Source organism: Hordeum vulgare, chromosome 4H, assembly GCF_904849725.1.
Source record: "Hordeum vulgare subsp. vulgare chromosome 4H, MorexV3_pseudomolecules_assembly, whole genome shotgun sequence".
NCBI lineage: Eukaryota > Viridiplantae > Streptophyta > Magnoliopsida > Poales > Poaceae > Hordeum > Hordeum vulgare.
The window spans coordinates 577,425,149-577,449,965 of record NC_058521.1 but is presented as its reverse complement, the minus strand read 5'-3'; the positions used below and the strand labels follow the sequence as shown (position 1 = coordinate 577,449,965).

The following is a 24,817-nucleotide window of genomic DNA, read 5'->3' as shown; positions in this document are numbered from 1 at the left end:
CACCATCATCGTCTGTCTTCCTTTTAAAGATCCATTCACAGTTAATAGTCTTATGACCATCAAGTGGTTCTTCCAAAGTCTATACTTTGTTTTCATACATGAATCCTCTCTCGGATTTCATGGCCTCCGGCCATTTGTCGGAATCCGGGCCCACCATCGCTTCTCCATAGCTCGTAGGTTCATTGTTGTCCAACAACATGACTTTCAAGACAGGGTTATTGCACCACTCTGTAGCAGCAGTATGTGACCTTGTCGACCTACGAGGTTTCTAGTAACTTGATCTGAAGTGTCATGATCACTATCATTAGCTTCCACTTCAATTGGTGTAGGCGCCACAGGAACAACTTCCTACGCCCTGCTACACACACACTGGTTGAAGTGATGGTTGACATAACCTCATCAAGTTTCCACCAAAACTCCCACTCAATTCTTTCGAGAGAAACTTTTTTTCGAGAAAGGAGATGTTTCAAGAAACAAACACATTTGCTTCTGGATCTGAGACAGGAGGTATACCCAACTGTTTTGGATGTCCTATGAAGATGCAATTATCCGCTTTGGGTTCGAGCTTATCAGGCTGAAAACTCTTTCACATAAGCATCACAGCCCCAAACTTTTAAGAAATGACAGCTTAGGTTTCTCTAAACCATAGTTCATGCGGTGTCATCTCAACGGAATTACGTGGTGCCCTATTTAAAGTGAATGCGGTTGTCTCTAATGCCTAACTCATAAACGATAGTGGTAATTTGATAAGAAATATCATATTATGCACTTTGTCTAATACTGCACGATTATGACATACGGACACACCATCAGACTATGGTGTTCCAGGTGGCATGATTTATGAAACATTTTTCACGTGAAACAATTCTCACCTTGTCTTAAACGTTTACCAAACTCGTAACTCAGATATATATGATTATCTCCACGATCATTGATGTTTGTTGTGTATCCCTTGCAACGGCGCCAGAAATAGTTGTGTCGACGGCACCAGGAATACTTCAGCTATGGCTACGCCTTAAGGGACTTCCTAGGAAAGTATGCAAAGTATTTCCCCCGTGGCCTTGGAGCCTTGCGTTGGTGTTCCCTCGAAGCGGAAAGGGTGATGTAGTACAGCGACGGTAAGTATTTCCCTCAGTTTGAGTACCAAGGTATCAATCCGGCGGAAGAGTATCTCAAGATCCTGCACAAACACAAAAGCTTGCACCCAACACTATGAAGGGGTTGTCAATCCCTTATAGATTGTTTGCCAAGTGAGAACTGAAAGCAACAAAGTAACAAAGCAAAGTAAAAGCGGAGGTGTAAACGATGGATGTGAATAGACCCGGGGGCCGTAGTGTTTACTAGTGGCTTCTCTCATGAAAGCAAGTAGACGGTGGGTGAAAAAATTACTGTCGAGTAATAGATAGAACCGCGCAAAGTCGTGACGATATCTATGCAATGATTATATCTATAGGCATCACGTTTGAAACAAGTAGACCAATACTTTCTGCATCTACTACTATTACTCCACACGTCGACCGCTATCCACAATGCATCTAGTGTATTAAGTTCATGAGAACAGAGTAACGCCTTAAGAAAGATTACATGATGTAGATGGACCATCTCATATCTACAACAAAGCTCATCTTGTTACCCTTGATGGCAACAACACGATGCGTGCCTTGCTGCCCCTACTGTCACTGGGAAAGGTCACCACACGGTATGAACCCTAAACCAAGCACTTCTCCCATTGCAAGAATCATAGATCTAGTTGGCCAAACAAAACCCAAGACTCGGAGAGACTTACAAGGATATCAAATCATGCATATAAGAAATCAGCAAAGACTCAAATATATATCATAGATAATCTGATCACAAATCCACAATTCATCGGATCTCGACAAACACACCGCCAAAGAAGATTACATCGGATAGATCTCCATGAAGATCATGGAGAACTTTGTATTGAAGATCCAAGAGAGAGAAGAAGCCATCTAGCTACTAACTACGGACCTGTAGGTCTGAAGTGTACTACTCACGAGTCATTGGAGGGGCGATGATGATGATGAAGAAGCCCTCCAACTCCAAAGATCCCTCCGGCAGGGCGCCGGGAAGGGTCTCCAGATGAGATCTCGCGGAAACCGAAGCTTGCGGTAGCGGAAAAGTATTTTTGAGGCTCCCCTGATTTTTTGCGGAATATTTGGGAATTTATAGGCCAAAGACCTAGGTCAGAGGGCGGCCAGGGAGGCCACAAGCTTGCCCATCGCCGCCTCCCCCTTGGTGGCGTGGTGGGAGCTTGTGGGCTCCCTCGAGCCCACCTGGCTTGGCCCAAAGGCCCCCTGGTCTTCTTCCGTTCGGGAAAAAAATATTTCGGGGTTTTTATTCCGTTTGGACTCCGTTCCAAAATTAGATCTGAAAAGAGTCAAAAACACGGAAAAAACAGGAACTGGCACTTGGCACTGAATCAATAGGTTAGTCCCAGAAAAGATATAAAAGGTACATAAAACAACCAAAGAAGACAAGATAAAGCGTGAAACCATCAAAAATTATAGATACGTTTGACACGTATCAAGCATCCCCAAGCTTAACTCCTACTCGTCCTCGAGTAGGGGGGTGATAAGAATGAATTTTTGATGCTTTCATGCTACCTAGCATAGGTGTCCTTTCTAATTCCTCTTATGTGACGTGAATGTTCAGATCCATTAGATTCAAAACAATAGTTTTCTATTGGCGGGGAAATAATAATAATTCAAGCAAACTAGCAAAGTAATCATGAACTTTCAAAATAACAAGGCCAAAAGAAGGTTATCCCTACAAAAGCATATAGTCTGGCTATGCTCTATCATCATTGCACAACGAATTTAAATCATGCACAACCCCGGTATTGGCCAAGTAATTGTTTCACACCTTTACTTTCTCAAACCTTTTCAACTCTCACGCAATACATGAGCGTGAGCCATGGTTATAGCACTATAGATGGTGTGGTATGTAGTGGAGGTTGCAAGAAAAAAAGAGAGAAGATAGTCACATTAACTAGGCATATCAATGAGCTGTGGAGATGCTCATCAATAGATATCAATGTGAATGAGTAGGGATTTCCATACAAATGATGCACTAGAGCTACGAGTATGTGAAAGCTCTTAAAGAAAGCTAGTGGGTGTGCATCCAACTTGCTTGCTCACGAAGACCTAAGGCAATTTTGAGGAAGCCTATCATTGGAATATACAAACCAAGTTATATAATGAAAATTTCCCACTAGCTATATGGTGGTGACAAAACGAGAGACTCTCAATCATGAAGATCATGGTGCTTAATATGCACAAGTGTGGAAGAAGTGGTAGCATTGTCCCTTCTCTCTTTTTCTCTCATTTTTTTTGTTTGGTGGGCTCTTTGGCCTCTTTTTTGTGGGCTTCTTTGGCCTCTTTTATTTACTCACATGGGACAATGCTCCATTAATGATGATCATCACACTTTCAACTCAAAACTTAGAGTAACAATGACTCTATATGGAATGCCTTCGGTAGTGTACCGTGGCAATGATCTAGCATGGCATAGACATCAATGCAAACATTATGCTAGCTATCTTACGATCGTGCAAAGGCAAAGTAGCGTGGTGGCACATGTCATGGTGGTAGTTGCATGGCAATATATCTCGGAATGACTTTGAAAAAGCCATAGTAGGTAGGTATGGTGGCTGTTTTGAGGGAGGCTAATGGTGGGTTTTGTGCACCGGCGAAAGTTGCAGGGCACTCAGAAGATAGTGATGGTGGAAGGTGAAAGTGCATCTAAACCATGGACTCAACATTAGTCATGAAGAACTCATATACTTGTTGCAAAAGTTTTATTAGTAATCGAAACAAAACATTCAACGCATACTCCTAGGGGAAGGGTTGGTAGGTATAAACCATCGCGCGATCTCAACCGCCACACAAAGGATGACAATAATTATACTAATCATGCTCAGATTTCATCACATAAAGGTTCACCATACGTGCATGCTACGAGAATCACTAACTTCAACACAAGTATTTATAGATCCACAACACCTTACTAGCATGACTTCAATATTACCATAACCACAACTCAAAACTAATTGAGATGAATCAAACTTCTCTAGCTATTCAATGCACATGAAGGTGGAAGTTTTCGTATCCCTTTGGATAACTATGCCTTTTGAGACTACTTTCAAAGCATAGATCAACTACCAAGCCACGCACCGCTGCGCTCTAAAAGATATAAGTGAAGCACATAGAGCAAAAGTATCTAGCTCAAAAGATATAAGTGAAGCACATGTGAGCTGAATTGTCTACCAAAAGATATAAGTGAAGCTCGACAAAATCACGGTGTGTGCATGTCTCTCTCTCTAGGTGTGCAGCAAGGATGATTGTGACACAACAAAAATAAAAGACTCCTACGATACAAGACACTCCAAGCAAAAACACATAACATGTGGTGAATAAAAATATAGCCCCAAGTAACGTTACCGATGGATTGAAGACGAGAGAGGGGATGCCTTCTCGGCGCATCCCCAAGCTTAGGCTTTTACGGCATCCTTGAATCTCTTGGGGTGCGTTGGGCATCCCCAAGCTTGAGATCTTGCCACTCTTTATCTCTTTCTCCATAAGAACTTCACCCAAAACTTGAAAACTTCACAACACGAAACTTAAACAGAAACTCGTGATAACATTAGTACAAGAAAGCAAACCACCACTTCCTTAGGTACTGTAGCAAACTTAAATTCTACTTGTGCTGATGTTGGGTTACTGTAATTTCAATATTCCATGGCTAATACCCCCCGAAAATATCCATAGTTTCATCAAAATAAGCAACCAACACAACAAAAACAGAATCTGTTAACAGCAGACCAGTCTGTAGCAATCTGTATATTTCGTATACCTCTGGTACTTCAAAAATTCTGAAAACTTACGACAGTCTGAAGAATTTGCATAGAAGTCAGCAGCAAAAAGAATCAACTCAAAAGCTCTTACTGAAAATAAAATGAAAATTCTTTTCGTGAGCAGAAAGTTTCTGTCTTTTCCAGCATGACCAAACGATCATCCCCAAGACTAATCATAACGGTTTTTCTTGGCACAAACGCAAAAAAGAAACACAAAAAACACAATCATAACAGAATTATGAAAGTGTGGAAAACACAAAACAGAAAGAAAAAGGATAGATTCGTTGGGTTGCCTCCCAACAAGCGCTTTTGTTTAACGCCCTTAGCTCGGCGAAAGTGATGGAATCACGTATAGTCATCTTTGGTGCTCAAACCATAGGTAGCTTGATCATTTATCATCTTACGATTTTCATATTTATTAGATGACTCACCACTAGCTCTAGGAACAAAAACAGGCTTGACGGTCTTTTTGAGAGTAAGATTTGGAGTATTTTGCACAGCGGCAAAAGCGGAACCCAAGTTGGTTATGACATCTTCTAATTTGCCAATTCTAGAAAAATAATTAACTATAAATTCATTCTCCTTTAAATTTTTCAAAAAGTTTCCTACTTTGGATCCGTACTGAGTAATTTGATTTTGGATCTTTCTATCCAAACCCTCAATAAGTTCAATTGTGGCAATTTTGTTTTCAATAGCATCGAGCCTTTGCATAACGTGTTCCAAGGTCAAGATAGTTCCATTAACCATGAGTGGGGGCGAGCCTACCAAATTAATGATAGCTCTATAGGAGTCAACAGTATGGCTCCCCAGGAAGTTCCCGCCTACAATGGTATCAAGGATATACCTATTCCAAGGAGAAATTCCAACATAGAAACTGCGAAGGAGGACGGTAGTGGATTGCTTACGAGTGGATCTACTTTGAGCATTGCAAATCATGTACCAAGCGTCCTTCAAATTTTCTTCCTCATTCTGCCTGAAATTGAGAACTCCATTTTCAGGGGTGTCGTTTGGAGTGGTGGATCTAACCATTGATGGACTATGTCACACACAAACGAGCAGGAAGAGAGAGTGAAACGGGCAAAAGAAGACAGCAAAAAGGCAAAAGAAAATGGCGAAGGCGAAAGGCGAATGAAAACGGCAAATGTGAAGTGGGGAGAGGAAAACGAGAGGCAACTGGCAACAAAATTAAATGCAAGAGAAGAGTTTGTGAGACCTACTTGGATAGATCTTGATTTCTCCTCCCCGGCAACGGCGCCAGAAATACTTCTGATGTCTGTTGTGTATCCCTTGCAACGGCGCCAGAAATAGTTGTGTTGACGGCACCAGGAATCCTTCAGCTGCGACTACGCCTTAAGGGACTTTCTAAGCAAGAATGCAAAGGATTTCTCCCGTGGCCTTGGAGCCTTGCGTTGGTGTTCCCTCGAAGCGGAAAGGGTGATGTAGCACAGCGACGGTAAGTATTTCCCTCAGTTTGAGAACCAAGGTATCAATCCGGCGGAAGAGTATCTCAAGATCCTGCACAAACACAAAAGCTTGCACCCAACGCTATGAAGGTGTTGTCAATCCCTTATAGATTGTTTGCCAAGTGAGAACTGAAAGCAACAAAGTAACAAAGAAAAGTAAAAGTGGAGGTGTAAACGATGGATGTGAATAGACCCGAGGGGGGTCGTAGTATTTACTACTGGCTTCTCTCATGAAAGCAAGTAGACGGTGGATGAACAAATTACTGTCGAGTAATTGATAGAACCGCGCAAAGTCGTGATGATATCTATGCAATGATTATATCTATAGGCATCACGTCTGAAACAAGTAGACCGATACTTTCTGCATCTACTACTATTACTCCACACGTCGACCGCTATCCAGCATGCATCTAGTGTATTAAGTCCATAAGAACAGAGTAACGCCTTAAGCAAGATGACATGATGTAGAGGGATAATCTCAAACCAATGATAAAAACCCCATCTTTTTACCCTTGATGGCAACTACTTGATGTGTGCCTTGCTGCCCCTACTGTCACTAGGAAAGGTCACCACATGGTAGAACCCAAAACCAAGCACTTCTCCCATTGCAAGAATCATAGATCTAGTTGGCCAAACAAAACCCAAGACTCGGAGAGACTTACAAGGATATCAAATCATGCATATAAGAAATCAGCAAAGACTCAAATATATATCATAGATAATTTGATCACAAATCCACAATTCATCGGATCTCGACAAACACACCGCCAAAGAAGATTACATCGGATAGATCTCCATGAAGATCATGGAGAACTTTGTATTGAAGATCCAAGAGAGAGAAGGAGCCATCTAGCTACTAACTACGGACCCGTAGGTCTGAAGTGAACTACTCACGAGTCATTGGAGGGGCGATGATGATGATGAAGAAGCCCTCCGACTCCAAAGTCCCCTCCGGCAGGGCGCCGGGAAGGGTCTCCAGATGAGATCTCTCGGGAACGGAAGCTTGCGGCGGCGGAAAAGTATTTTCGAGGCTCCCCTGATTTTTTGCGGAATATTTGGGAATTTATAGGCCAAAGACCTAGGGCAGGGGGAGGCCAGGGAGGCCACAAGCATGCCCACCGCTGCCTCCCCCCTGGTGGCGTGGTGGGAGCTTGTGGGCTCCCTCGAGCCCACCTGGCTTGGCCCAAAGGCTCCATGATCTTCTTCCGTTCAGGAAAAAATCATTTCGGGGTTTTTATTCCGTTTGAACTCCGTTCCAAAATCAGATCTGAAAAGAGTCAAAAACACGGAAAAAACAGGAACTGGCACTTGGCACTGAATCAATAAGTTAGTCCCAAAAAAGATATAAAAGGTACACAAAACAACCAAAAAAGACAAGATAACAGCGTGAAACCATCAAAAATTATAGATACGTTTGAGAAGTATCAATCATATCGTAGACATATTATCCTCTTGTCACGATGATCTTCAACTTCACTCTTAAATTACTTGAACCTTCTTCAATAATTCAGGCATGTGTTTCATCAAGTAAATACACTAGTATCTACTCAAATCGTTTGTGAAGTATGAACATAATGATATTCACTGCGTGCCTCGGTACTCATCGGACTGCACACATCAAAATGTATTACTTCCAGCAAGTTACATTCTAGTTCCATCTCACTGGAAAAAGAGGTCTTCAGTCATCTTGCCCATGTGGTATGATTTGCATGTCTCAAGTGATTCAAAAATCAAGTGAGTCAAGCGATCCATTCGCATGGAGTTTCTTCATGCGTTTATACCAATATTACTCAAGCAGCAGTGCCAGAAGCAAGTGATACTATCATTACTACTTTGTATCTTTTGGCAACAATGTTATGAACATGTGTATCACTACGATCGAGATTCAATAAACCATTCATTCTAGGTGCAAGACCATTTAAGGTATCATTCAAGTAAACAGAATAACCATTATTCTCTTTAGATGAATAATCGTATTTGCCATTAACATAATCCAATCATGTCTATGCTCAATGCAAACATCAAATAACAATTATTTAGGTTTAACACTAATCTCGATGGTAGAGGGAGCGTGCGATGTGTGATCATATCAACCTTGTAAACACTTCCAACACACATCGTCACCTCGCCTTTAGCTAGTCTCTGTTTATTCCGTAGCTTTTATTTCGAGTTACTAACACTTAGCAACCGAACTGGTATCTTATACCATGGTGCTACTAGGAGTACTAGTAAAGTACACATCAATATCATGTATATCCAATATACTTTTGTCGACTTTGCCAGCCTTCTCATCTACCAAGTGTCTAGGGTAGTTCCTCTTTAGTGACTGTTCCCCTTATTACAGAAGCACTTAGTCTTGGGTTTGGGTTCAACCTTGGGTCTCTTTACTAGAGAAGCAATTGGTTTGCCGTTCAATGAAGTATCTCTTCACGCCCTTTCCCTTCTTGAAACTAGCGGTTTCACAAACCATCAATAATTGATGCTCCTTTTGATTTCTACTTAGGCGGTGTCAAACATCGCGAATAGCTCAAGGATCATCAAATCCATCCTTGACATGTTATAGTTCATTACCAAGCTCTAGTAGCTTGGTGTCAATGACTTTGGAGAGCTATCACTGTCTCATCTGGAAGATCAACTCCCACTCGATTCAAGCGATTGTAGTACTCAGACAATCTGAGCACATGCTCAATGATTGAGCTCTTCTCCTTTACTTTTGCAGACAAAGAATCTTGTCGGAGGTCTCATACCTCTCAAGAAGGGCACAAGCATGAAATCCCAATTCCATCTCTTGGAACATCACGTATGTCCCGCGACGTTTGAAACGTCTTTAATGCCTTAATTCTAAGTTGTTCAAGCAACACGCACTGAACTATCATGTAGTTATCAAAAACATGTATGTCGGATGTTCGCAACATCTACAGACCATGCTTGGTGTTCAGCACACTGAGCGGTGCATTAAAGACAAAAGCCTTCTGCGTAGCAATGAGGACAATCCTCAGTTAATGGACCCAGTCCGCACAATTGCTACTTCTATCTTTCAACTAAGATTTCTCTAGGAACATATCAAATACCGTAGCCCTATAGCGCAAGTTACATAATTTGCAAAGACCTATTTGACTATGTTCATGATAATTAAGTTCATCTGATGAACTCCCACTTAAATCGACATCCCTCTAGTCATCACATGCAATCATATAGTGACATGATATGGCCATTATCATCTTTTCTCTTTCGATCTCCATCTTCGGGCATCGCATGCCATCATCATGATCTCCATCATCGTGTCTCCGTGAAGTCGTCACGCCAACTACTACTACTACTATAGCTAACCATTAGCAATGAAGTAAAAGTAGTAAACACATAGCGTTGCATCTCATACAATAAATTAAGACAGCTCCTATGGCTCCTACCGATTGTCATACTCAACGTCATGAAAGTCGTGAATCCTATTACAATAACTTGATCATCTCATACATCACACATGTAACATCACAACTTTGGCCATATCACATCACATGTCAAACCTTGCAAAAACAAGTTGGACGTCCTCTAATTGTTGTTGCAAGTTTTACGTGGCTGATTTGGGTTTCTAGCAAGAACGCTTTCTTACCTACGTGACAGCCACAACGATGATATGCCGAAGCTATTTACCCTTCATAAGGACCCTTTTCATCAAATGCAATCCGACTAGAGTGGGAGAGACATACACCCGCTAGCCACCTTTATGCACGGTGTGCATGTCGGCCGGTGGCACCTGTCTCACGTAAGAGTACGTGTAAGGTCGGTCCGGGCCGCTTCATCCCACAATACCGCCAGAAAAGAATAAGACTAGTAGCGGCAAGCAATTGACAAATCAGAGCCCACAACCTTTTGTGTTCTACACGTGCATGGAATCTACGCATAGAAAACCTGGCTCGGATGCCACTGTTGGAGAACGTAGCATAAATTCAAAATTTTCCTACGCCATATTCAGATCTTCCTATGGAGATACCAGTAACGATAGAGGGGAGAGTGCATCTTCATACCTTTGAAGATCGCTAAGCGGAAGCGTTTCTAGAACGCGGTTGATGGAGTCGTACTCACGGCGATTCAGATCGCGGTGTGGTTCCGATCTAGTGCCGAATCACGGCACCTCCGCGTTCAACACACGTGCTGCCTGGTGACGTCTCTTGCACCTTGATCCAGCAAGGAGGAGGGAGAGGTTGGGGAAGATCTCCAGCAGCACGACGGCGTGGTGTCGATGGAGAGACGAGGTCTCCCGGCAGGGCTTCGCCAAACACCGTGGGAGAGGAGGAAGAAGAGGAGTAGGGCTGCACCGAGAGAGATGGAAAAACCGTGTTCTCAAAGGCCAAAAACCCCCGCTATATATAGGGGGAAGGGAGGGTGGCGCCCCCTTTAGGGTTTCCCACCCCAAAGGGGGGCGGCAGCCCTAGATGGGAGAGGGGTGGCGGCGAGGAGGGGGAGAGAGGGGTGGCGCACCCCTGGTGGGCCTTAGGCCCACCTGACTTAGGGTCCCCCCCCCCCTTTTCCCTCTCTAGGCGCCTTGGGCCCTTAGTGGGAAGCGCACCAGCCCACTCCGAGCTGATTCCCTTCCACCTTTTGACCCATGTCACCTTTTGGGGCTGGTGGCCCCTCCCGGTGGACCTCCGGAACCCTTTCCGGTGGTCCCGGTACGCTACCGGTGATGCCCGAAACATTTCCAGCATCCAAACCCATCCAACCTATATATATCAATCTTTACCTCCGGACCATTCCGGAGCTCCTCGTGACGTCCGGGATCTCATCCGGGACTACGAACAACCTTCGGTAACCTCTTGTAACAATTCCCTATAACCCTAGCGTCATCGAACCTTAAGTGTGTAGACCCTACGGGTTCGGGCATCATGTAGACATGACCGAGACACTCTCTGGCCAATAACCATCAGCGGGATATGGATACCGATGCTACATCCCACATGTTCGACGATGATCTCATCGGATGAACCATGATGTCAAGGATTCAATCAATCCCGTATACAATTCCCTTTGTCTGTCGGTATAGAACTTGCCCAAGATTCGATCGTCGGTATACATACACCTTGTTCAATCTCGTTACTGGTAAGTCTCTTTACTCGTTTCGTAGCACATCATGCCACGACTAACTACTTAGTCACACTGAGCTCATTATGATGATGTTCTACCGAGTGGGCCCATAGATACCTCTCCCTCACACGGAGTGACAAATCCCGATCTTGATTCGTACCAACCCAACACACAGTTTCGAAGACACCCGTAGTGCATCTTTATAGTCACCCAGTTACGTTGTGACATTTGATACAACCAAAGCACTCCTACGGTATCCGGGAGTTGCACAATCTCACGGTCAAAGGAAAAGACACTTGACATAAGAAAAGCTTTAGCATACGAACAACACGATCTAGTGCTATGCTTAGGATTGGGTCTTGTCCATCACATCATTCTCCCAATGATGTGATCCCGTTATTACTGACATCTAATGTCCATGATCATCTATTGATCAACGAGCTAGCCAACTAGAGGCTTGCTAGGGACACGTTGTGATCTATTTATTCACACATGTATTACTGTTTCCTGTTAATACAATTATAGCATGAACAACAGACGATTATCTTGAACAAGGAAATATCATAATAACCATTTTATAATTGCCTCTAGGGTATATTTCCAACAGGAATAAGCAGAGACTGGCCAAGGACGAGGTGACGATGCGCGTCGGGAATGGCTCCAAGGTCGATGTGATCGCCGTCGGCACACTACCTCTACATCTACCGTTGGGATTAGTTTTAAACCTTAATAATTGTTATTTAGTACCAGCTTTGAGCATGAATATTGTATCAGGATCTTGCTTAATGCGAGACGGCTACTCATTTAAGTCAGAGAATAATGGTTGTTCTATTTATATGAGTGATATGTTTTATGGTCATGCTCCGCTGGTGAATGGTTTATTCTTGATGAATCTCGATCGTGATGTTAGACATATTCATAGTGTGAGTACCAAAAGATGTAAAGTTGATAATGATAGTCCCACATACTTGTGGCACTGCCGCCTTGGTCATATCGGTGTTAAGCGCATGAAGAAGCTCCATACTGATGGACTGTTAGAGTCTCTTGACTTTGAATCATTTGACACATGCGAACCGTGCCTCATGGGCAAGATGACTAAGACTCCATTCTCAGGAATAATGGAGAGAGCGACTGAATTATTGGAAATAATACATACTGATGTGTGTGGTCCAATGAATGTTGAAGCTCGTGGTGGCTACCGTTATGTTCTCACTCTCACCGATGATTCGAGTAGGTATGGATATATCTACTTGATGAAGCACAAATCTGAGAAGTTTGAAAAGTTCAAAGAATTTCAGAGTGAGGTTGAGAATCAACGTGACAGAAAAATTAAGTGTCTACGATCTGATCGTGGAGGAGAATATTTGAGTCACGAGTTTGGCACACACCTAAGGAAGTGTGGAATCGTTTCACAACTGACGCCGCCTGGCACACCGCAACACAACGGAGTGTCTGAACATCGTAATGGCACTTTATTAGATATGGTACGATCTATGATGTCTCTTACCGACTTACCGCTATCATTTTGGGGATACGCATTAGAAATTGTAGCATTCACTTTAAATAGGGCACCGTCTAAATCCGTTGAGACGACACCGTATGAACTATGGTTTGGCAAGAAACCTAAGTCGTCATTTCTTAAAGTTTGGGACTGCGATGCTTATGTGAAGAAACTTCAACCAGAGAAGCTTGAACCCAAAGCAGAGAAATGCGCATTCATAGGATACCCTAAGGAAACTATTGGGTATACCTTCTATCATAGATCCGAAGGTAAAACCTTTGTTGCCAAGAACGGATCCTTTCTAGAGAAAGAGTTTCTCTCGAAAGAAGTAAGTGGGAGGAAAGTAGAACTTGATGAGGTAATTACACCCCCTCTTGAACCGGAAAGTAGCGCAGCGCGGGAAATTGTTCTTGTGGCGCCTACACCAGCTGAAGTGGAAGTTAATGATAATGATCATGAAGCTTCGGATCAAGTTACTACTGAACCGTGAAGGTCCACAAGGGCACGCTCCGCACCAGAGTGGTACGGCAACCCTGTGATGTAAATCATGTTGTTACACAACGGTGAACCTTCGAACTATGAAGAAGCAATGGCGGGCCCGGATTCCAACAAATGTCTTGAGGCTATGAAATCCGAAATAGGATCCATGTATGAGAAAAAGTATGGACTTTGGTGGACTTGACCGATGACCGTCGAGACATAGAAAATAAATGGATCTTCAAGAAGAAGATTGATGCAAACGGTAATGTGACCGTTTATAAAGCTCGACTTGTCGCAAAGGGTTTTCGACAAATTCAAGGAGTTGACTACGAAGAAACTTTCTCTCCCGTAGCAAAGCTGAAATCAGTCCGAATCATGTTAGCAATTGCCGCCTTTTATGATTATGAAATTTGGCAAATGGACGTCAAAACTGCGTTCCTTAACGGGAATCTTAAGGAAGAGTTGTATATGATGCAACTAGAAGGTTTTGTCGACCCTAATAAGGGTCCTAACAAAGTGTGCAAGCTCCAGCGCTCCATCTATGGGCTGGTGCAAGCATCTCCGAGTTGGAACATTCGCTTCAATGAGGTGATTAAAGCGTTTGGGTTCATACAGGTTTACGGAGAAACCTGTCTGTACAAGAAAGTGAGTGGGAACTCTGTAGCTTTCCTCGTACTGTATGTGGATGACATATTATTGATGGGGAATAATATAGAGATGTTGGAGAGGATAAAGGCCTATTTGAACAAGAGTTTTTCAATGAAGGACCTTGGAGAAGCTGCATACATATTAGGCATCAAGATCTATAGAGATAGTTCGAGACGCCTCATAGGTCTTTCGCAAAGTACATACCTTGACAAGATATTGAAGAAGTTCAATATGGAAAACTCAAAGAAAGGGTTCTTGCCAGTTTTGCAAGGTATGAGATTGAGTAAGACTCAGTCACCGACCACGATAGCAGATAGAGAGAAGATGAGTACTGTCCCCTACGCTTCAGTCGTAGGCTCTCTAATGTATGCCATGCTGTGTACCAGACCTGATATAAGCCTTGCCATAAGTTTGGTAGGGAGGTACCAAAGTGATCCCGGAATGGAACACTGGACAGCGGTCAAGAATATCCTTAAGTACCTGAAGAGGACTAAGGAGATGTTTCTCATTTATGGAGGTGATGAAGAGCTCGTCGTAAAGGGTTACGTCGATGCTAGCTTCGACACAGATCTGGATGACTCTAAGTCACAGACCGGATACGTGTATGTTTTGAATGGTGGGGCAGTGAGCTGGTGCAGCAGCAAGCAAGAAGTCGTGGCAGCATCTACATGTGAAGCAGAGTAAATAGCTGCTTCAAAAGCGGCTCATGAAGGAATTTGGATGAAGGAGCTCATCACAGACCTTGGAGTGGTTCCAAGCGCGTCGGGTCCAATGACACTCTTCTGTGATAACATTGGGGCCATTGCCATAGCCAAGGAGCCCAGGTTTCACCGGAAGACCAAGCACATCAAACGCCGCTACAACTCCATCCAGGACCATGTCCAGAGTGGAGTAATAGATATTTGTAAAGTACACACAGATCTGAATGTTGTAGACCCGTTGACTAAACCTCTTCCTCGAGCAAAACATGATCAACAGCATAATGCTATGGGTGTTCGATACATCACAATGTAACTAGATTATTGACTCTAGTGCAAGTGGGAGACTGTTGGAAATATGCCCTAGAGGCAATAATAAAATGGTTATTATCATATTTTCTTGTTCATGATAATCGTCTATTGTTCATGTTATAATTGTATTAATAGGAAACACTAATACATGTGTGAATAAATAGATCACAATGTGTCCTAGCAAGCCTCTAGTTGGCTAGCTCGTTGATCAATCGATGGTCATGGTTTCCTGATCATGGGCATTAGATGTCATTGATAAAGGGATCACATCATTGGGAGAATGATGTGATGGACAAGACTCAATCCTAAGCATAGCACTAGATCGTATTGTTCACATGCTAAAGCTTTTCTAATGTCAAGTGTCTTTTCCTTCGACCATGAGATTGTGCAACTCCCGGATACCGTAGGATTGCTTTGGGTGTATCAAATGTCACAACGTAACTGGGTGACTATAAAGGTGCACTACGGGTACCTTTGAAAGTGTATGTTGGGTTGGCACGAATCGAGATCGGGATTTGTCACTCCGTGTGACGGAGAGGTATCTCTGGTCCCACTCGGTAGAACATCATCATGAGCTCAATGTGACTAAGGAGTTAGTCATAGGATGACGTACTACGGAACAAGTAAAGAGACTTACCGGTAACGAGATTGGACAAGGTATAGGTATACCGACGATCGAATCTCGGACAAGTTCTATACCGACAGACAAAGGGGATTGTATACGGGATTGATTGAATCCTTGACATCGTGGTTCATCCGATGAGATCATCATGGAACGTGTGGGAGCCACCATGGGTATCCAGATCCCGCTGATGGTTATTGGCCGGAGAGCGTCTCGATCATGTCTGCATGTTTCCCGAACCCATAGGGTCTGCACACTTAAGGTTCGATGACGCTAGGGTTATAGGGAAATGTTATACGAGGTTACCAAAAGTTGTTCGGAGTCCCGGATGAGATCCCGGACGTCACGAGGAGCTCCGGAATGGTCCGGAGGTAAAGATTGATATATAGGATGGATGGTTTTGGACACCGGAAATGTTTCGGGCGTCACCAGTAGCGTACCGGGACCACCGGAAATGGTCCCGGGGGTCCACCGGGAGGGGCCACCAGCCCCAAGAGGTAGCATGGGCCAAAAGGTGGTGGGAAACCAGCCCAAAGTGGGCTGATGCGCCACCCACAAAGGGGCCCAAGGTGCAGGAGGTGGAGAGGGGGGGAAACCCTTGGCGCTGGTGGGCCTAAGGCCCACCTAGGGGTGCGCCACCCCCTCCCCCTGCCCTGGCCGCCGCACCTCCCATCTGGGGGGGCTACCGCACCACCTAGGGTGGGAACCCTAGGGGTGGCACCCCCCTCCCCTCCTCCTATAAATAGAGAGGGGTTTGGGGCCTGTTTTGCACACCGTTTTCTCTTCCCCTCGGCGCAGCCGTGCTCCCCTCCTTCCTCCTCCTCCCATGGTGCTTGGCGAAGCCCTGCCGGGAGACCTCGTCTCTCCATCGACACCACGCCGTCGTGCTGCCGGAGATCTTCCCCAACCTCTCCCTCCTCCTTGCTGGATCAAGGTGCGGGAGACGTCACTGGGCTGCACGTGTGTTGAACGCGGAGGTGCCGTGGTTCGGCACTAGATCGGAATCACACCGCAATCTGAATCGTACGACTCCATCAACCGCATTCTAGCAACGCTTCCGCTTAGCGATCTTCAAAGGTATGAAGATGCACTCACCCCTCTCTCGTTGCTGATCTCTTCATAGGAAGATCTGAATATGCATAGGAATTTTTTTAATTTATGCTACATTACCCAACAGGGCGGGCCTTGAGGCCCAAGGTGGCCTCCCCATGCCTAGGGTTTGCCCCCCTCGCCACCCCTTGTGCGCCTTGGGCCCTTAGTGGTGGCGCACCAGCCCAATTAGGGTGTGGTTCCCATCCACTTTTGGCCCATGTAGCACTTTGAGGCTGACGGCCCTTCCCGATGGACCCCCGAAACCCTTCCGGTGGTCCCGGTACATTACCGGTGTCGCCCGAAACACTTCCGGTGACCAAATCCCCACTTCTATATATAAATCTTTACCTACGGACCATTCCAGAACTCCCCGTGATGTCCGGGATCTCATCCGGGACTCCGAACAACCTTCGGTAACCACGTACACTATTTCCCTATAATCCTAGCGTCATCGAAACTTAAGTGTGTAGACCTTACGGGTTCGGGAAGCATGCAAACATGACCGAGACACCTCTCCGGTCAATAACCAACAACGGGGTCTGGATATCCATGTTGGTTCCCGCATGTTCCATGACGATCTCATCGGATGAACCACGATGTCGGGGATTCGATCAATCCCGTATGCAATTCCCTTTGTCTACTGGTATGATGCTTGCCCGAGATTCGATCGTCGGTATCCCTATACCTTGTTCAATATCGTTACTAGCAAGTCTTTTTACTCGTTCTGTAACACATCATCCCGTGGCTAACTCCTTAGTCACACTGAGCTCAATATGATGATGGATTACCGAGTGGGCCCAGAGATACCTCTTCGTCACACGGAGAGACAAATCCCAGTCTCGATTTGTACAACCCAACAAACACTTTCGGAGATACCTGTAGTGCACCTTTATAATCACCCAGTTACGTTGTGACGTTTGATACACCCAAAGCACTCCTACGGTATCCGGCAGTTGCACAATCTCATTGTCTAAGGAAATGATACTTGACATTAGAAAAGCTTTAGCAGACGAACAACACGATCTAGTGCTATGCTTAGGATTGGGTCTTGTCCATCACATCATTCCCCAATGATGTGATCCTGTTATCAATGACATCCAATGTCCATGGTCAGGAAACCATGATCATCTATTGATCAACGAGCTAGCCAACTAGAGGCTCACTAGGGACACATTATGATGTATATATTCACACATGTGCTGTTGTTTCCGGTTAATACAATTATAGCGTGAATAATAGACAATTATCATGAACTAGGAAATATAATAATAACCAATTTATTATTGCCTCTAGGGCATATTTCCAACACCACTGCCAACAAAGAGCGATCTCCAACAGAAGCAGACCAAAGACGTTAGACCCAGGAATCATCGATCGAGCCACACAACACCAAGGAGACGAGCAACCGTCGATGAACAACACAACCTGACCACCACCACCATCCACCAACAAACCGGATCTGAGAAAGGGTGGCGCCGCCAGACATACCACCGGCAAGACCACCTACACCACGTAGAGGCCACTGCACCAGGGAGACTAGCAGCTCCAACTAGCACCACGCCGGCCGGAGCACACCACAAACCATGACAGAACAAGCCGTCGGTCCGACCAAGCAGGCCGCCTCCGGCCAGGAAAGGCGGGGGCAGCAGCTCCAAACCTGGCCCCGACCAGCGTGCACACAACCACGCACCGGCCAGCAACGGTCGAGCCGCACCACCCCCATCGCCAGCCCGACCCCACCAAGAGCCCCCGCCGCGCCACCACACGCCAAATCTAGGCGGAGCAGCCCCGGATCCGCGCCCTGCCGAGCACGGATGCTGCAGCAACAGCCACCACCACCCGAGGCACGCCGGCCAGCTCGTCCCGGGGACGTCACGCCGGCCCCTCGCGCGAAAACGCACCGAGGACAACCACCATGGCCGCCGCACCAGATCTGTCACACATGCGCCACCGCGAGAAGAGGGAGCCCCGCCACCGTCGTCCAGGCGACAGCCTTCGCCCGGCCATGTCATTCGACGGTGGCGAGGGGAGAGGGCAGGGAGGAAGGGGCGCCGGCGGCGGGATCTAGGGCTCCCGTCCGTGTCGCCCCTGGAGGAGCGACGCGGGGGACGGGGTTGTGGCTATACCATTTGTGCCACTATACTATTTTGACATGCACGCCACCAGTTGATTAGGTCGTATTTCCTTTTGGAAAATACATGTGGATCCACTAATTCAGCAGGCATGACACTCATTTGGACAATAGGAGAGTCAAACATACACATCATGAAATCTGGTGCTTTTGCCCCACCACTATGCATGCATGCACCTTTCCCGTGGGCTAGAATATATCCTTTTCACTGGATCCAGGCAAGATATTGACAGGATCCAACAAATATGATTGTTAATTCTTTAAGATAGGCCCATTTGTTATAGGCTAGAGGGGCCATTGAGACATTACAGTGACTGGAGCTTAATTAGCAGAGCGGACGCACACTCCGTTATAAACTCCGAGATTATAGGCCAGGATTCCATACCAACTAGCTGCACAGATTGGACTGCTCACCAAGGTAAACAATTAGTGGCATGCATGTGTGCTGGTAGTGGTACTAGTACTATGCATCTGATTAGTTCTGCGGTGTCACGTGTGCTTAACTACTCTTATCACTTCTGTCTCGATGTTGCACGAGCTAGGTCAGTGGCGACGTACGGATCTCATGGGCGACATGGACGACTCCCTCATGTTCATGCAGTGGGCCGTGAGCACGCTGCAGCACCAGGATGAAGTAGGAACCGACGGCGGCGGCGAGAGGAGCGCCTGCTTCCCGTGTCTCCAGGCGCTCCGCGATTCCTCGGAGCTGGTGGAAGCACAGAACAGTACTATGACCTCCAGCGACGACACCGGCGGCGGTGGGGGGATCATAAGCCCAGCCACCGATGCGGCTGTGCACCAAGGCAGTTGGTCCCCGGCGTCCCCGACCTCGGGCGGGCCGTTCGCACCCAGCGGCGTGAGCAGCACAGGCATCACCAACACCCTGTCCATGAGCTGGAACTTCGGCGGTGTCTTGCCGTTGCCGCCGCCGCCGGTTCGCAGCGGTGGCGGGGGTAACCTGGCAGCTGGAGCGCCGCTTCGTTCCCGCGTGGCACAGCCGACGAGGGGGGCCTCCACAAAGGGCACGCCGCACGCGCAAGACCACATCATGGCGGAGCGGAAGCGCCGGGAGAAGATCAACCAGCGCTTCATCGAGCTCTCCGCCGTCATCCCCGGCCTCAAGAAGGTCTATGAATATCTATCTCAATCCCCCAACTTTTTCTACATTCCATAATATTCCTTGAGGAAAGGCTTCATTAATTTTGTTAAATTATTGTTTTGGATCGATCAGATGGACAAGGGGACGATTCTTACCGACGCGACGAGATACGTGAAGGAGCTCCAGGAGAGGGTCAGGTCGCTGGAGGCTGCCGGGGGAAACCACAAGAGCGTCGAGACCGCGGTGCTCGTCAGGAAGCCGTGCCGCCCTGTCGCGCCAGACGACGGCGAGGGCTCCGCACGGTTCCTCTTGGCGGCCGGGACGCCGGAAATTAGGAGCCAGCTGCCGGAGATCGAGGCAAAGCTCTCGGAGGACAACGTGATGGTGAGGATCCACTGTGAGATGAATGGAAAGGGCCTGTTCGCCAGGGTTCTTGCGGAGGTCGAGGAGCTCCACCTCCGCATCGTCCAGAACAGTGTGATGCCGTTCACGTCGTCCACCGTGATCATAACCACCATGGCAAAGGCAAGTTCTCATCAGTAATACCAGCTGGCGTACGTTACCTACGTATATGCATTCTACCTGGATACAACAAAACTTGGAATCATTCTTGGTTTCTACCTGTAGAAAATTTGGACCTAGCTAGTTAGTACTCCCTCCGTTAATAAATATAATTTTTTTAAAGATTTTAATAGAGGACTATTTACGAAACAAAATAAATGAATCTACAGGCTAAAATATGTCTATAAACATCCGTATGTAGTCTTTTAACGAAACCTTTAAAAAAACTTATATTTAAAAATGAAGGGAGTACTACCTTTGCATAGTAATATAAGATGTTTTAGATCACTACTTTGAAGTACTAGGCTAATACCGTGAAATAATTGAACGGATGTGCCATTGTTGAAACATGTCTTACGGAAATCCAATTTAGCTCTAGGGAGCCTCAAACTAATAAAAATGTTCTAGACGTATGCATCTACGCCTAAAAACCATACTACTTCTCTCATATACAAGGAGCTAAGAGCATTTACAACCAGAATTACCTAATCCAGGTCTTCTAAGTCTGCGGAAGCGTCCGTGGACAGCAAGCCTCAGTTTTTGCATATGCAACCATAAACCCTGTTTCCGAAATACCAAATACATGCAAACACACGCACGTTGATCATTTTTTATTTTTAGTCCGTGTTGGATCGGCGAGGTTGTTAAAAACCAACTAAATTGTTCGTACTTAAGGTTTCTGGTGTAGATGTAACATTCGTGTTGGGCGGCTGGGTTGGGGATTTAGTCTCCCCTCGCCGTCAAGGAGCGACGCGACCGACTTACATAGCTGTGTCGCCCAAAAGGAGTAAGCATCGGTCAACTTTGCACCCTTTCTAAAGGATATAGACTGTCCCTATAAATCTTCTCTGCTTATCAACCGAGAAGATTATAGTGACGGTCCATATCCCTCACAAAGTGAGCATTAATGGTTGTCCGACTCTTTTCTTAGTTTAAATCATTCTTGATTTATTTGTCTGAATTGAAAGGATTCATTGATGGCCCTACTCTTTTGTTAAGTCCAGTGGCGGCGGCCGCTCGCAGTGACCTTGAGAAGCAAGGAGGGGTGGATATGGGAGAATTGATCGACGTGGATCCTAGCAGTCAATTTGACGTGGTGGGAGTCTGGGCACCCCCACATCTGTCCCGGATTTGGGTTGGATATGAGGACTGGTGTCCAGTCACATTTGGATTGCTTGTGGGGAGCCCACTTGGGTGTTTTTTTATATGTGGAATGATAGGATACCTCACCCCGGTACTTCGGGTGGATATGAGGGGGGACGTCTTCTTGTAGATGCTCTAAGGGTGTCGCCTACAATGGCTGACTCAGTCTCACGTAGGATACTTGTCGTTAAGGCGACAGGGGCTAGGATCCCACTCAAAATATTAGATGCTAATACAATTTCTTTGTAATTTTAGAAACAAAATGCTAACCCTTTTAAAAGAAAGTTAAAACTCTGTTTTTTGTAAAAAAAAATGCCCCCCCCCCCTCACACGCACTCCTCTAGTTTGCCCCCACTTCAAAATGTAGTTTCATGTCCACCCCTCCTAGTTAAGAATTTATACTCTCAAGGGTCGGGGTAAGAGTCACACTCTCTTTGGATTGAAGGAAAAAACATAGTAATTTTGGAGGATTCTAATCCATAGGAATTTTTCCAATGAAAACCATTTGGTTAATACGCTTGAGGTTACCAAATTCGTATGGAATCCAATCATATGCCCTTCATTCCATAGGAATCTCAACATGAGCTCAAACCTCATTTAATTTTCCTTTGAGAAGTCCAATTCACTTGCACTGTATCTCTCTCTACCTTCTCTCATCTATCATCCAAAATACATGTGTTTCCTATGAACCATCCAAAGGCATCTCTTATGAAACACTCGTGTTTTGTAATCTTGTACTCCCTCCGGTCCTTTTTAGTTTGCATATAAGTTTTGTCTGAAGTCCAAGCATCTCTACTTTGATCAAACTTATAGAAAAAATTATCAACATTCACCATGTCAAATCAATATTGTTAGATTCTTTATGAGATGTAGTTTCATGGTGTATACATTTGGTATTGTAGATATTGATATTTTTAATATAAATTTGGTCAAACTTTGTAAAGTTTGACTTGACCGAAATCTACTAAGTGGAGTAAAAAGGACCGGAGGGAGTAGGAATTCTCAGTACATGGCATCTCAATCTTACGTTTTTTTTCATTCCTACATTTTTATTTTCCTATGATCCAAACAATAAATCCGGCTAACACCCTATTATATAAACTGTTTTATTGTTTAGACGAAGAGTCGACGATGGCTTATACCTTTTTGGATACCTTAAGTGGTTGTTTTCAGAAATAGGAGCTAAAGCTTACATTGCATTTACTAGGTACCATATATTCTCCGATAATGCCAATCATATTACCAATGTGGTCAAAACTAGTTTTTGTGTGTGGGATTAGTCAAAACTACTGGTTAGCTATCACAGGCGCGCGCGCGCGCACGCGCACACATCATCTTCAATGCAGGCACTAATGCCAGGCGCCAAGATATATTACGTGATAGTCAAGCTCAATTCCAGGTTAATCTCAGGATTCTATTTTGCATGAACGCGTATTCTATGGCGGGGCTCATAAGGAGATTTTTACGTTTCAGGATAGAAAGAATCAAAGCTAAGCGCATGTGTCAGTGTGTTAGCGTTGGCCGTTGGAAAGGCGGCGCAAACCACAAATTAAAAAAAAATGTTCTTAAGCACCTACGCAAGCGCTGAGCTTGGAGATGCCCTTAGGGGTACTGCTGGAATTACTTTTAGTCAACTATAGCTCAGTCAACTTAGAAATATTCAATCCTCAACCGATCGATATTGATGGCATCGGATGTTCTTAACCCTTTTTTACTTGTATGAATCTAGAACTTAAATCATATGGTTCGACGCCATTGGTGAGGTACAATGCTTTTTCTACACCGGATGTATACATCTTTATTTTCACTATCCTCTTTGTCCACTCTTTCTTTTTTGAATAAATACATAAATATACAAGTTTACCATTCTATAACATGCACAGCTCCAAAGTAGTATAAGGTAGTAAGACAAAGTAACTGTTAAGTAGCAACTCAAAATCTCCTTACCACTAAAAAAATTAGGTTATTTCATTTAGAATTAGTGTTAGTGGTTTTTAGGTTTCCTAAATTCAAATAGTATTTTCTCCGAACCAAAATCTAATGGATATGGCTAGCTCTCATCTAGATGGGAATTTATTAAGTCTCATATAAATGGTAATTTGACCACCAATTTATGCACAAACATGTTGTCTAACATAAAATAAAAACTATGCGCTATTAAGATATTTTCATTATAAATCTAGTATTGTTGATTTATTGTTTGAGATATTAATTCTTTCTTTCTACACAATCAAACTTAGAAATGTTTGTATACAATTGTAAAATAGAGTTAAACTTCGAATGTAGGCATGTGATAGTAAGCGTCAATCTCTTCAGAGCAACAACAGAAACAGAAACATCATAGTATTTTCTAATTGTGGATGTTATATACAGATCTACTATACATGAGAACAATAGATGACCAGCCACATTCCATTGGGGCTATGGCTTTAAATTTGCATGGATTGACTAGCTTTATCATTCAGGTGGAGAAGGGTTTTACCATCAACACAGAGGAGATAGTAGAAAGACTCAACTATGCACTGTACCAACTTAGCCTCAGCAACAGCAGTGGCAACAACAATTATTAAGGCTGGAGAATGAAGAAACTAAAGAGTCTAGCTACAGCTTTGTATATATAATATATAGACATAACATAGGTCGTATTTACATATATACGTGCAACGACCATCAATCGATCAAGGAATCATTTTTTTTCCTTTGCGAAAAATCAGGTTAAACGACATGATATGCCTCTCAATCAAATATATTTTGTGATATATTCAAAATGTCTTATAATTTAGAACAAGGTGATATATCACAAATACAATTTCTCATAGAAAATAGTAGTCTCTCACGATAATGGGCGACAAGAGGGACCTGAAAGGCATGGTATTGGTTTTTTTTTCTTTTGATAGATTGTCCTCCATATATAGTCATCTATTAACCGTGAATTTGAGTTTCTTCCACTTCAAATATAAATAAACAAATACAGCTAGATACTCCATGTGTGCCCTTACAAGTATATTGGCCAGAAAAGGGGGGAGGGGGCTTGGACGCATCAATATTGCAACTATCCATTTGTCACCCAAAATGTTAGGAGAGGGGCAATTTAATGTATCACATTGGA

General features: G+C 44.6%; 1 protein-coding gene across 2 annotated transcripts; it reads left to right on the top strand.

The window, feature by feature from the left end:
• Positions 1–19,255: 19,255 nt before the first annotated feature.
• Positions 19,256–24,426, top strand: LOC123447198 (transcription factor NAI1-like). 2 transcript variants are annotated; one of them, XM_045123779.1, is made up of 3 exons: positions 19,256–20,031; positions 20,137–20,529; positions 24,174–24,426. In XM_045123779.1, exons 1-3 carry the CDS (start codon positions 19,432–19,434, stop codon positions 24,276–24,278), a joined length of 1,098 nt encoding a protein of 365 aa, XP_044979714.1. In that variant the 5' UTR covers positions 19,256–19,431; the 3' UTR covers positions 24,279–24,426. The 2 variants fall into 2 exon arrangements, with proteins under 2 accessions (XP_044979714.1, XP_044979715.1); XM_045123780.1 differs by lacking the exon at positions 24,174–24,426 and having other exon boundaries at positions 20,137–20,659.
• The last annotated feature ends 391 nt before the right edge of the window (positions 24,427–24,817 follow it).

Coding starts and splice junctions, on each gene's coding strand:
- LOC123447198 (XM_045123779.1), top strand. CDS start 19,432: ATGTTGCACGAGCTAGGTCAGTGGCGACGTACGGATCTCATGGGCGAC. Junction 20,032..20,136: donor TCATCCCCGGCCTCAAGAAG/GTCTATGAATAT, acceptor TGGATCGATCAG/ATGGACAAGGGGACGATTCT. Junction 20,530..24,173: donor TCATAACCACCATGGCAAAG/GCAAGTTCTCAT, acceptor TTTATCATTCAG/GTGGAGAAGGGTTTTACCAT.